This window comes from Pocillopora damicornis, chromosome 9 (assembly GCF_964200805.1).
Source record: "Pocillopora damicornis chromosome 9, jaPocDami1.2, whole genome shotgun sequence".
Lineage (NCBI taxonomy): Eukaryota > Metazoa > Cnidaria > Anthozoa > Scleractinia > Pocilloporidae > Pocillopora > Pocillopora damicornis.
Genome location: NC_142678.1, coordinates 18,084,648 through 18,098,189, shown reverse-complemented (window position 1 = coordinate 18,098,189; position 13,542 = coordinate 18,084,648). Strand labels below are relative to the sequence as shown.

The window sequence follows — 13,542 nt, the reverse complement described above, 5'->3', positions numbered from 1 at the left end:
TCAGGTCTAACGGAGGTTCCTGAGAGATAAGCTTTAGAAAAAAGAAACATTATTGATATTGATTATTTAAAACTTCCTTTTATTTTATTCTACACCAATCACTCCAATATCATTTAAATAGTATGTTTTATTTTAGCCTTATGCCCCATTCACACCAAAGCTTAAACATGTTTAAAAGTTGTTTTGTTAAACACAGTTTAATTTTTTTTTTTCTTCATAGAAACTATTTAACCGAATATTTTTGACTTGAATGTAGCACATTGGAAATGCAAGTTAGCAAGTACTTGAATCCAATGGAAAATCAAGTTTTTCAGTTCTCTGTTTATAATTTTCATTCAATGAAAACCAGTTTAACAAAACATGTTTTGCTGGTGTGAACGGGGTGTAGGTCCTATGTTTCTCTCTGCATTCTCGAGGGACTGGGTAGTGATATCCTTTGACATTTTAACTGACTGTCACAACAAATGGAAGTTGGTCAGAACTTTGGCTGAGAAATTGAAAATTGTTGTGCCATTAACCATCAAATACACTGCAGAAAACTTTAAACTGTTTTCTGTTTTCAATTGTTTTGATATTCTGTGAATAATGGACAACACAAGCTAGTCACAACATAGAACTGTATACAAAAATAAGCCAACACAAATGTTTGATTCCTTTCTAAAGGAACATTGTTTCTGTATCAATGTATTAATTGTCAGACTCTTGTCACTCTAACAACCAAGCTCTTCTCCACACTAGCTAATCTATTTAACAAGAATTATTCCAAATCAGAGACTAGATTTTACTCTTCATATATTTATAACAATCTTGGATCATCCAGTTACATTTGCTGAGTTTAGTTTCCATTCCATGTGTGATTTTCATCAAGTTCACCATCTCTCTTATCAAGCCGGTGAATTGCGCCTTCTTTCTTTACAGATGAAAACCACCTGGGACTCTATGAGGTACACAAGAACTGCCATCAAAACAAAAAAAACCAAAAAAAAAAATAGGAAAGATTGGCATGTAACCTTTGGAAGGAAGGAGTTCAGATGTTGTTCATGACTCTGAATTTGACTATAAGTTTGTTTATTTCATTTTGTTTGTTTATTTATTTATTTATTTATTGGTTAAAAAAAGCAATAATCTACTCACTGTAAACAAAAATCTAGAACAAGAGACCATCATTGTTTTTGTGAATTTTGTGAAATTTGCAAATTGTGATAATTGAATATTTAGTCCAGAGTCACCAGTAAAAAAATATGTGCACTTTCAGGCATTCACATCTGTTTCATTTGCCAAAACTTTCATCTGTCGAATAATGAGCCAAAAAAAACAATGGACAATAAAATTGACTGTAAATCAAATTCTGCAAATTCTTCACAAATACAATAATAATCAGCTGATGAAAAATAAAAACAGCAACAACAAAAGATTAAACACTTATTGGGAGTGAAGGAGAAGAAAAAAGCTAAAGTTGGTTGCAAGTGGCTCCCAAGCTTTCCTAAAACACAACCCTGCTTTTATTTTCTAAAGTTTCAACTTCTATTACCCTAACTCTGAGTTACACAAATGTAAACAGAACTCATTGGTGGGCCAAGCCATATGCCAAGTTTACATGAGACAAATATTCACTCTTTCTTATAGATGAATGTTTTAAAAACAACCTAATATTGATCTTAAACTTACCACAGCTACAATTAAAGTGGAACTTAGTGCCACACCTAACTCAGTCAAACTCTTTATCAGGTCTTCTTCAATCACCTCCTGCCTAGGATAGGTGGTGTACATTGTTATTGAGCTGGTAGTGGGTCCCAGTCGCTGAGAACAATATCCACATTAATAAAAACTTATTTTCAGTAAGTTTTTAACAAATTTGCTCAAAAGAGCTCACTCATTTTTTTTGAGGAGTTGATGGCTGTAAGGATAATTAACAAAAACCAAATGGTCTTGAAGAGAATCTTTGCTTGGACACACAGAGGCAAGGTTGTAGAAAATTACAAATCTAATGCAGACCTAAGAAATGGTATATCTTTGCCATTTCACACAAAGTCAATTTCAGATTACTTTTTTAAAAACAATTTGGGGTCTTCTCGAAAACCCATTGAGGTAAATATGAAATATTTAAAATTTCACCATTTAAGCAGTACTGTTCTAAAATGGAATGGCTCAGATGACTTTAGGAGAAATTTTTAGGCAAAACTATTTATGGCCCCTAAAATAAGAACCTAACAATCATAGTTTCAATACATTTAACACTGAATTCTCCTCTACTTATTTAAATAGAATTCCCTGAAAGTTCCTTAAATTTTTCTCATTGTTATACATGTACGTGTAAAAATCAACTACTCACAGTGATGATATACTGCTGGATGGTCTCCAAAGGAGTATCAGGTGGGAAAGAGTTTGTTAAAAAACTGCCATCTGAAAGACGAAACTGGAGCCAGGCAGAAATGCTGAGTAAAAACAAAAAGTCTCTGCACAGAGCAGTAAATAACAATACAGTACAACAATGTATAACTAAAGTAATGGCTGATGTTATAAATAACATGTACTTTAATTACTTTCACAAGTGAAGGATATTCAAGATCTCTAAACCTGTACAAATGACATGTTTCATTGCATTTCTACTCAAGACAAACCACAAACAAGTCTATTCCACCTGCTTTGAAAGGTTTTGATGTCATGAAACATACTGAACACAGGCTGTTATGAACCATATTAATTCAACATTTAATTTCGTAAGTTGTATTCAAGTGTTTTGGTTATTCCTGGTCATGTTACAAAATAATTCCTTTTATTGTCTCATTTGGGAATCTCAGCAATTCAAGAAAATGACTTGTAATGTAACGCTTATGTAATGTAATGTCGTTGTAATGTTGTAATGTCTGCTTATTTCTCACTCTGTTGTCCTCTTTCCCTTTTTAGAGGATGCAACACTACTTTCAAATGAGTTTTGACTCAAATCATCAAAGCAAGACATGGATCGAGTCCTTCACAAGGACTTAATAATTCATTTCTCATATCAAAAAAAAAAAGTTTGATGAATTTAATTTTAACTCATACAAGAAATATCTTACTAATAACTGTCAACAGTCAAAGCTATCTCCTCTCTCCCAAAGAGATTCATCTAAAGAGATCTAGCAATAAGCTGACAACAACAAAATAGGGACTCTTTCAATACTTAATCAAAAGTTTGCAGAGTTGGCCAAACTATTTCTCTTACCCAAGAGTTTATGCAAAGCTTCTTCCTCTCCTTTTTCTTTAAGGGCATCTAGAAAACTCCCCAAGTGGCCCCAATCCCTTCTTTGTGTATCCATCTAACAAGCATTTGAAAAGCTCTTTCCCAGTTTTCATAGTAGTTTACCTCAATCATACTGAGAACTGGTCTTGGAATCCTCAGGATAGTGCCCAGATCCCTCCATGTTGATCTTAGTTCACCAATTATATTGGTGCAATATAATATTCTGTGACAACCCTTTCTTGGATGATGTTTGCTGCAAATGCAGATATAGGATATCAGAGTCAACTATAAAATAACTCGTAAATTCAGGTTTGTGCCTCATTAAAACAGTTGATAATTATTGTGTTTACCAACCCCAATTTAAACAAGAGGGGGTTGGGGAGAATTAGAGGTTATGCAAGCCAAAGAAGCAGTAAAGGGTTTATATACCTTAAATTTCTAGAATCCTCACAACCTCCTGAAACAACAAATTGCAGCACAATTTTTGGCCCTTAAGTCTAGCAAGCAACAATTCAGGCAAGGTGAATCTTTGGAGCAGGTCGCCTATATGGCTCACTATAAAATCTGCCTTTGTGTTTTGATAGTCCAAAAGGCAATCACAGCATTCATTGTCCTTTTCTTGTGAAATACCACCAAAAATAAACATCCTCTCAGTTCCATCAGAGGACATGAGCTTACTGGTAATGAATAGTAAACCTAATTGTTTGTAGTATTTCACAAGTGTGCTAATTTCAGGGACAGGGTGTAGGTTATTCCTGTCATGGCTACGAGGAAAAGTACTGTATTTTTCTAAGGTAAGTTAGAGTAGTCTGTAGGTGCCAACAAGTGCTGAATTGTACATTAGCTATCTGACACCATTTGAGGCCTCCTATGCAAAACACACCATCATGTATTAATAGAGATTTAAGCCTAAAAGTGGAGCTTGCATTTTTTTTTCCTCCACGTCTCTTCAACAAAACTAAAGCCCCTATCATGGATAAAGTGCATGGTAATATTAATGGATTTTCATTGGCAACTTCTCCATGTCCGTGTAGAGGACTGATTATAAGATGGTGCCAATGGTACAGTCGGCCGCACATGCTAAAAGTAGCACCCTGTACAGTCGGTTGTATGGCCGTACGGTTGCACATCCAAATTTTTTCAGCTTGATAGGTTACTTCTATTTGGTATTATAATGGAGCTACGCTCTGCAAGCTCCGCTATTAGAAGCGCTCAGAGATTTTTGGGTGACACAAAGGAGGCGCGCATAGATTACAGACCTTGTCCTTCCCGCAGGTTTCCCTCGGTTTCCAATTCCTTAACACTAGTCTTATGAATTGGATATTTGGGGTTTCGTCTGAGAATTATTTCCACGGCAGTGATTGACAAAACAATCAACTTACCGGAACTGCCATCTGAATATTTCGAAGAAGTCATCAAGTTTGCCGAAGTGTGAGCCCAATCTATTACACCTCTAATTATACTTCCCTCCTTTTGGTGAAATATTCCAATATTTAAGAGGCTATTTAAGAATGAATTTCCGATACTTTCAGATGTTAAATTCCTTCGTAGCGTCCGAGAAGGAGATGGGCGGAAGTACGTTAATAGGCCTGATATTGTAATCAGCAGCCTTACACTTTAGCGCATGCGTGAGTGTAACGTCCTGTAACGTAGCAACGGAGCAAAAGAAAACAGCTTTTTGATCGCTGTACGTCTAAACGCGAGACATAGCAGTGCTTGGTTTTGACGGTAGCATCTCTTTAAAGAGAGAAAATGAGTTCAAGAAAGGTTACAGCAGGTAAGTTATAAAACATAGGGTAAAATTCTAGCGTTGTAATGTCAAAACTAAGGATACATGCTTTGTCTTTAACCGTAGTGTTTGAGAACTATCAAAAACAAAGGACAACTTTTGTTGAGAGAGTCGCCGAACTCGCCAATCAGGCGGAGAACATCGAAACTCTGCAGAATGTTGGTAAGTTAAACATGCACTTCCCAGAACATTATGTTGTCTGATACATGGAGATCCCTTTTTTTCAGATGAATCTCCTATCTTTTAATTCCAACAAAGTTATCGACCCAAATAAGTTTGGTGTAATTCCTCGAAATTGTGGATGACCCGAATCGTATGTATGGCTAAGCTTTCGAAGCAGAAATCGTGATAAAATTTACCAGCACTGTTATTAAACTAATATGTGACACGAACATGTATCTTTGAAAATATGTCTATATACACAAACATATAAAACAAGTTTAGTATGTGAGATTGTTAACTGGAAAAAAGACCAATGTATTTACATGTCTACTGAATATAGAACATACTGTAACAACGTAATTATACGGATAAGGAGTTATATTGTTACATGGTGGGTCCCAGTGTCTCAGTAGGGGACTCAATCTTCAAATGAACAAAGATCATGTTCAATCCCTTGTGTCATTTGAATTCTGTATTACCCTAATGCTTAAAAGTCTTTTTTCTTTAAGGTCGTTCAACCACATTTTTGATGCATGAAGTCTGACTTTTAATCACTCTGAGTATATTTGCTGTATCAAATTCTTTTAACATGTAAAAAAATAGGCAGTCAGCTTTTTTCCACATTTTTGTTAATTACTTATACACAATGTTTGTTTGTGAAGGTGCGATGGCTCTGTTGAGACCACTTCTCCTGGATGTTGCCCCAAACATTCAACAGACAGCAGCATTAGCCCTTGGTAGACTGGCAAATTACAATGAAGACCTTGCTGAGGCAGTTGTGAAAGGAGACATTCTGCCACAGCTGGTGTATTCTCTGGCAGAGCAAAATGTAATTATTTATGTTTACATGTATGTCAAGCAAAAATTTTCCTGGCAGTTGTAAAATAAAAGATAAAAAAGAGTTACATGCATATCTTTGGGAAAATTTTGTAGGTTTATTTAGTTTTTGTATATGATCTTTTGGCCCTGTAATTATCAAATCCTGTATTGACCATTAGTTTTGTTCAGTTAGAATGGCGGGATATTTACCCAGCCTCATTCTTTCAAAGCATATTTATTGCCCAAACTCTTTTGCAAGCCAACTTAAAATAAGACCTAGGTCAATATTGAGGAATCTTGACCTCACCCTAATGGTCAATGACACACAAAAATATATCTATATAATTTTAATTTGCATAATAGAGAATCATCTTGCAGCAACTAGCCTGCTAGTTCTTCTGCAGTTAACTGGGGAACTTGTGGGACATGCAGAACACATTCTAACTGATTATATATTTTGCACAATAGAGCATATTGAGCAGCAACTAGCTTTGCTAGTTCTTCTGCTGTTAACTGGGGAACTTGTAGGACATGCTGAAAACATTCTCACTGATTATATAATTTGCACAAGATAGAGTAGTCGTGCAGCAACTAGCTCTGCTAGTTCTCCTGCAAGAAGATATTTGCTGCAAGGCAATTCTCTACTGTATAAATCATATATATTTATATATATTGCTTCTATAAAGTGTGGAAAACTCATCTAGTGCGAACAAATTCCATGTTTTTTACTATAACAAAAAAAATATATCTATGTTTCTGTCCACAGCGATTTTACAAGAAAGCTGCTGCGTTTGTGCTGAGGGCTGTGGCAAAGCATTCTCCTCAGCTGGCACAGGTATGTAGGAGAGCAAAATAAAGAAATTTTTAAGCTATCACACAAAATGTGTGTACATACCAACTAGTGTACATGTATATACTAGATTTTAGGTTATGCATGTGCTTAATGTAGAACTTGCAAAGCTTAGTTACATTGTACATTGTTCACTGAACTAAAACAATACAGATGTATTTCACATGATCGTTGTGATGTTAAGGTTAGGTGCAATTAGTCTTTGATGAATAAAATTCATGTAGTTTGATAATTTTGATGAAATGTAAATTTAAAAAAATGGTGAATGTGCAGCTTTATGTCCAAAATAATTCAAGGATCTGACTGCCCTTTACAGGCTGTGGTAGACTGTGGTGCTCTGGAGGCTCTTGTCATCTGCTTGGAGGAGTTTGACCCTGGGGTCAAAGAAGCAGCAGCGTGGGCCCTTGGATATATTGCAAGACACAATGCAGGTAAGTAACCAGCAATGAAATATTATCAGTTTCCATGTAACAGTTTCTTCCTTTCAATTCTGATCACAAGTTCCTTGATTTTAATACCAACACTTAAGTCTCTAACATTTTTTTTTTCAGAGCTCTCTCAGGCAGTTGTTGATGCAGGAGCTGTCCCTCTGCTAGTCCTCTGCATTCAAGAACCTGAAATGCCTCTCAAGAGAATCGCTGCATCAGCATTGAGTGACATTTGTAAACATTCGCCCGAGGTGAGCAGTACACTATGGGCATGACCACTGATTTCTCAACAAAATAGTAGTGCTTGATTAAAATTGCTTTGTTAAACCTTATTTGGGTTTCCTTTAAGTGGGAGCTGTAGTGTTAACCCTTTACACCCTAACATCAGTTGACATATTCTCCATACTGTTCTCAATACATTTCCAAAGGTGCTGACAAGGATAATTTGTTTAACAATCAAGAGCTTCTATTGTTGATCATTTCCTTTTTTCTCTTGACCTCTATGTGTGATTTTGGGGGTGATATTTTGAGGAGAAATTGAATGCTAGTCACTTGGAGGGGTTAAAGGGTTAATCTATATAAAAGCCAATTTACTCTTTTCCATAGTTGGCCCAAACAGTGGTAGATGCAGGAGCTATTGCTCACCTTGCACAGATGATTCTAAATCCTGATTCAAAACTTAAGGTAAGTCTTGGTGATGACTGATAAAAGTTTCACTGTTTGTTCAACTCTTTGCATGATTCTAATGATGCTTTTAACACAAATGTAATCAAAGAAGACAATAGTTTTATTAGATTTTTTAACCTGATTCTGAAGGTGAACTGTAACTAAACTTTGACCATTAATATTAGCACCTGTGGTCAATTTTTACAACTGCCTAGTACCTTCACACCTCATTTTGTTTGTTAATATGTGATAGATTTTTAATGTACTGTAAGTTTTAATTAATTCTTTTTCAAAGTGGAATATAACAGGTTGATATCTATTTTACTTTCTACAGCGTCACATATTCTCTGCATTAAGCCAAATTGCCAAACACTCTGTTGACCTGGCTGAGATGGTTGTTGAGGCCGAGATATTTCCAGCTGTTTTAGCCTGCCTTAAAGGTAAAGCGCATTTGAATTCTGACTTCCTGAGCGATTTTCTGGTCAGCCTTAATTAATCTACGGTTAAGCTATTAAAAATAATCCTCTGGATACAATTTTTTTGATAGCTTTAAAACTCAATTAAATTGTCAAATGCCATTGAATGGAAAAGTTGATTTATCTGCAACATTGCTGTCAAAGGAAAAAGGATTTTTAAGCCATTAAGTAGGAGGGTTATCTACATTTGACCTAGCAATTAGTTCCATGCCCACTGTAGCTGACATGTAAATTTATATAGCTGTATTTATCATGTTATTTAGTAAACTGAATAATAATTTATCACTGGTTGTCATGGATTTGATCTTTTTCACTTTTATTTTCTCTTGAGGGCTATATTTTCACTCTCTTTATACCTGAGAGTGATCCAGTGTAAACTTTTGGATCACTACCATTTGATTTTAAGGTTTTCATGATACTAATAATTGTCTTTGTTTTTGTATGTTTTAGATGAAGATGAGTATGTGAAAAAGAATGTGGCAACATTAATAAGAGAAATTGCTAAGCACACTCCAGAGGTATGATAAATCATAAATCAAGTTACTTCATTTGTTTAGTTGATATATTATCAAACACCAGCACTTAAAATCTGGCTGGAGTAACTGGTTTTGAACTGTTTGAAATCATGTTGTTCCTTATTTTCTCAGCTTGCCCAGTTGATAACAAATGCTGGAGGAGTTGGCGCTGTGGTTGATTTCATTAAAGAATCAAGGGGAAATGTGCGACTACCTGGAATTATGATGTTAGGATATGTTGCTGCCCACTCAGAAACACTTGCAATGTCTGTTATTGTTTCAAAGGTACATGTCAAGTTAGTTTACATATTAAGTATTTTAATAATTTTAGTGTCTGATAAATTCAAATGATGTTACTGGTCCTAATAATGGATGATAAAGTGATGATGATTATAAGCAGATGGCTTTCCTCGCAAATATACTTTTCAAAACCTCACTAATTCTTTGTAGATGAATTGATCAAATCCTGTGCAGGGCTGGAGAGCACTGCCTGATAAAGAAATTATCCTTGGCTATTCCCAAACAACTGGAGCTTGTAGAATTAAGTTGAAATAGTTTTATAATTGTTGTTGTTGCAGGGAGTGACTGTGTTGGCAGGCATTCTCTCTAGAAGTGAGCATAATCACATCATGCGACAGGTATTTTGAGCTTCATGTATTATAAATGTGGTACTGATTGATACTTACAAATTCCTAATTTATTTTTCCACAATGGAAAAGAGATTAAGAGAGGTGTGTTTCTAATCCAGAAAAAGAATTTAAGTAAACTATAAACTTCTTGATTTCTAATGTTTTCCTGTTTACACTTGGTGAAAATGTCAGATTTAAGAAACATGCAGTCAAATCAACCCTTCACACCCAAACTTCATGATCAGTATGCATATTCTCCATACTGCTCTCTCTACATTTGCTAAGGTGCAGATACGGAGAATTTGTTTCACAATCAAGAGCTTTTCTAGTTGGTGATCATTTCCAATTATTCTCATGACCTTAATGTTTGATTTAGGGGTGATAGTGTAAGGAGAAATTAGATGCTAATCATTCTTAGGGGTTAAAGGGGTAATCAGCTGATAGACCCTGCTGTGGTTGATGCTATCGTACAGTGTACATGTGTGCTTATGAAGTCTCTTTCTCTTACAAATGTAGCGATCCACCGAACTAGGAAGGAATGAAGAAGATCACATACAGGTAAGGGATGTTTTAAAAAGTTTTCTAGTGAGTTTTTGAAATGTAAAAGGAAAGCATTTTAGGTTTAATTATATTTCACAACTCTCGTACCTTTCTCATACCTGCCTTGCTTAGGAACACAACACATGGCCACAATACCTAGCCAGAACTCCTCGATCATTAATCCACTTTATCTCACACATATTGTTTCCCCCAGTAACTTGACCATTTTTGCTGAATGAGCAAAGTTTCTTCAAACCAAACCCCTTAATTTCGTTTCACAATAGGCTGCTACAGCATGGGCCCTGGGTCAGATTGGAAGACATACACCAGAACACGCTAAGGCAGTGGCAGTCACTAATGTCTTGAAGTCCCTGTTGGATTGTTACCAGGACTCTTCTAGCTCAGAGGACCTGCAAGCTAAGGTAAAGATCTGCAGTTTATGGCAAGCATTGTGAAGGCAGCTTCCGTTTTGTTCAGGCGCTGGTAGGAAACGATATTTATGGCGTCTTCTTGTTCCGTCTCGTTTTGGTAACAGGGATACCTTGCTTGGCAATCCTTCTCGTTCTTTACCAACCCAGTGATCATAGAAACCTTTTTTGGTCGTTTTTCAGAAAGCGGCGTTATGTCAAAACAATATTCTTTAGATGAAAATTCTCCTAACTTGCCCACGACACATTGTATGGAAATGGGAGGGATGATCTTTACGCTGGTCACTCCTGGCAATGAAGGGGTTAAAATAGGCTTGATATAGTCAAGATATTAGTGCGTATTTCCTTGGAATTGATGTTAAATGATTTAGGGCGAGCTCTAATTTGCGCTTTACAGCTATTGGCGAATAATCTCACAAGGAAATTAAACTTTTGCTAGTAAAGAGTGAAAGCTTCCTTGTAACTTTGACATTGGGTAAACTCTTTCTGAAAAACAGGCTTTAGAAATCTATTACAGTAGTCATTGCACCTATACCAACTTCATAATCATGATTTTTCCTTCCTCTCTTCGCGGTGATTAGGGTTGCTCCCTCTCTCTCCGGGCTGCTATTTCTGCTTCACCTCAGGTTCTCAGCCCCCGCCCCCTCAGCTCCCTTTCGACTGTCTGTCGTCACGTCCCATACCAAATTAACACTGGAAAATTATGTAAGGAGGGAAGAAATCAGAAGAGACCATCAGCGTAACGGCGTTTCCAGTACGAGCTGTAGTCAGGAGCACCTGCAGTCATTGTCAGCTACAGCAAGCCTGCACAGCAGACGGTTTTAAGGCGCATTCCTTTTACTTGGCGGCAGATTTGCGAAAGCGTCCTATTGCATACCCCTCGCGGCATCGCCGCTCTTCTTCGACGCCAATCCGCTGATTGACGCCTCAAAGCACATGCAAAACCGCGGCAGGATACATGTTACCACTTTATTTTGTTAATTTACAATTAATATACTTGTTCCGTTTATTCTTTGCGCCGTTTCTGAATGATGTCTTTTCTTTTCCTACACTCCAGTCCAAGAAAGCACTGACCAACATCCTACAGAAGTGTGTCCATCTGCCAGCGCTAGAACCTCTGCTGAAAGACGCACCGCCAAACATCTTGAAGCACGTCGTAAGTCAGTTTGCTAAAGTTCTCCCGCACGATGTGGCGGCGCGTCGGCTGTTTGTGACGAGTGGAAGTTTGAGAAAAATCCAAGAGATCAATGCAGAGGGGAACACAGCTCTCAGTGAACACATCAATACCATCAACAACTGTTATCCTGAGGAAATCGTCAAGTGAGCAAAACACCAGATTGTTTTGTACATATCGCTTTTAAACGGTTAAGAATATATGAAGGTCATATATTTGAACTGCGGATAAAGACATGAATGAAAGTGATCTTCTTAAGGGCAACTCTTGTCCTTCCATTAGAGCAGTTTTTGATTAAGTGCCGTAAATCCGAAACCAATGAAATCGCAACGACTAATTAGAAGAAAGGAAAGTACCTTTGGAAACCAATGAGAACTCAAAGTGAAAACAGGCAAACTGCCTAAGGCGCGGGAAAACGCGCTGGCTACCAAGTCTTGTTTGGGTTTAGTTTTGCATCTGGTTGGATGAGAAAGTAGCGCGAGTTTTCTGGACCAATCACAGAGCAAAGTAAAGCGAAACCAAAGCAATCCCAGATTACTTTCGAAAATTGAGAATTGCTCTCAAGGAAAAACTTATCTCCTCCTAATTTTACTTCGTAGTGTAACTAGCCGAATCGTGCAGCGTAGCATGAAGTCTCTTTAAAATTCTTGACGCTTTAAAACAGAACATAAGAACAAACGCAGCGAGAGGTTTGGTCACATTTTTGGCCAAACTTTGGCGTGTTTGTTCGTTGCCCTATCATTCTCGTTTTTTATTTAGAAGCTGTTAAATATGTGATGTATGTTGTCATGTGTTGTCACTTTACACTGTTTTTGGTTTTTGGTTTCAGATTCTACTCTCCTGGTTACCCCGACAAACTGCTTGAAAGAATTGGTCAATGTCAATCTTAATAAGAATTTTTTTTTTGAACATGGTGTCATCACCTTGGATCCAAGAGTACAAGATGTTTTCTTTTCTAATTTGTTCCCTTAGACCAGAGAATCTTATGCTGATATTTCCAATTTTCTACAAGGTCGTTGGACTTTGATTTCGAAAAAGAGGCTATTTTTAGTGAAGAAAACTTGAACCCATGTTTCAGGGACTCAAGCCAGTTAAGTATTAAATAAAAGTAGAATGACCTCCAGCATGTTCTTACCCTTTCGAGTAACACACTTGAAGCATGTAAATATCTAAAAAAAATTAGGTTTCCATTTCTTATAACGTAATGGACAGTAAAGTTTTATTATATGTTGTGTGAATGCTGAACTTTGTGATTCAAATACGGGATTACCAGTAATACACTTTCTTTCCCTCAAGACCTTCACTCGTTTCGTTCTAAAAGACGTTTCGTTCCCCAATTTAGACGATTCGTGACCAGTTCGCGTGCTGGTTGATACCCGATCTATCACTGGTCGTTTTGTATCAGTCCCAACATTCAGTGACGATCAAAACGTTGAACTCGCAAAGTACCTTACCCACGAGCGCGTGAACAAAATGTCCATCGTTGTATACGAAAAGTTAGTGAAGAGTCAAGCAAGTAAGGAACAAGTATGAGGGCCATGAGTTTATCGGTTAAATTACCAACTAATGTCGCCCTCGTCAGGAGTCTTGCTCTCGTTTGATAACACACCTTATTAGTATGGGTAAAAAACGGCCAAACTGACTGGGTACGAGTGGCCATATCTGAGTACCAAACGTTAGTGGCCCAGGGGTACAACACGGCAAAATTAACTGGGTATGAATGGTCCCAGCTGGGTACCAAACGTCCGTTGAGAAAAAACTACTAAACTGACTGGATACGAACGGTCCTCGGGCTGGGCACAAATCGACTGGGTACGAAGTGTTCGTAAGTAAGAAACGACTG

At 37.0% G+C, this 13,542-nt stretch overlaps 2 protein-coding genes across 4 annotated transcripts; one reads left to right on the top strand and one right to left on the bottom strand.

Annotated features, from left to right (window-relative positions):
* Nucleotides 1-388: 388 nt before the first annotated feature.
* Nucleotides 389-4,805, bottom strand: LOC149040472 (UBX domain-containing protein 4-like). Of its 2 annotated transcripts, XM_089181422.1 has the most exons (5): nt 4,606-4,805; nt 3,206-3,476; nt 2,333-2,416; nt 1,669-1,800; nt 389-937 (listed from the first exon to the last, which is right to left on the bottom strand). In XM_089181422.1, the coding sequence occupies exons 2-5, from the start codon at nt 3,251-3,253 to the stop codon at nt 836-838; spliced, it is 366 nt and encodes a 121-aa protein (XP_089037548.1). In that variant the 5' UTR covers nt 3,254-3,476; nt 4,606-4,805; the 3' UTR covers nt 389-835. The 2 variants fall into 2 exon arrangements, with proteins under 2 accessions (XP_089037548.1, XP_089037549.1); XM_089181423.1 differs by lacking the exon at nt 4,606-4,805 and having other exon boundaries at nt 796-955; nt 3,206-3,397.
* A 64-nt stretch (nt 4,806-4,869) lies between these two features.
* On the top strand, nt 4,870-12,944 carry LOC113667971 (sperm-associated antigen 6). Of its 2 annotated transcripts, none has more exons than XR_016179514.1 (15): nt 4,870-5,000; nt 5,079-5,174; nt 5,837-6,003; nt 6,760-6,828; nt 7,160-7,274; nt 7,395-7,522; nt 7,878-7,955; nt 8,272-8,377; nt 8,864-8,931; nt 9,061-9,213; nt 9,507-9,566; nt 10,074-10,115; nt 10,382-10,519; nt 11,107-11,845; nt 12,529-12,944. XR_016179514.1 is itself a non-coding variant. In XM_089181418.1 (15 exons), the coding sequence occupies exons 1-15, from the start codon at nt 4,976-4,978 to the stop codon at nt 12,587-12,589; spliced, it is 1,569 nt and encodes a 522-aa protein (XP_089037544.1). In that variant the 5' UTR covers nt 4,870-4,975; the 3' UTR covers nt 12,590-12,944. The 2 variants fall into 2 exon arrangements, 1 of the variants encoding a protein (XP_089037544.1); XM_089181418.1 differs by having other exon boundaries at nt 11,583-11,845.
* Nucleotides 12,945-13,542: the final 598 nt, after the last annotated feature.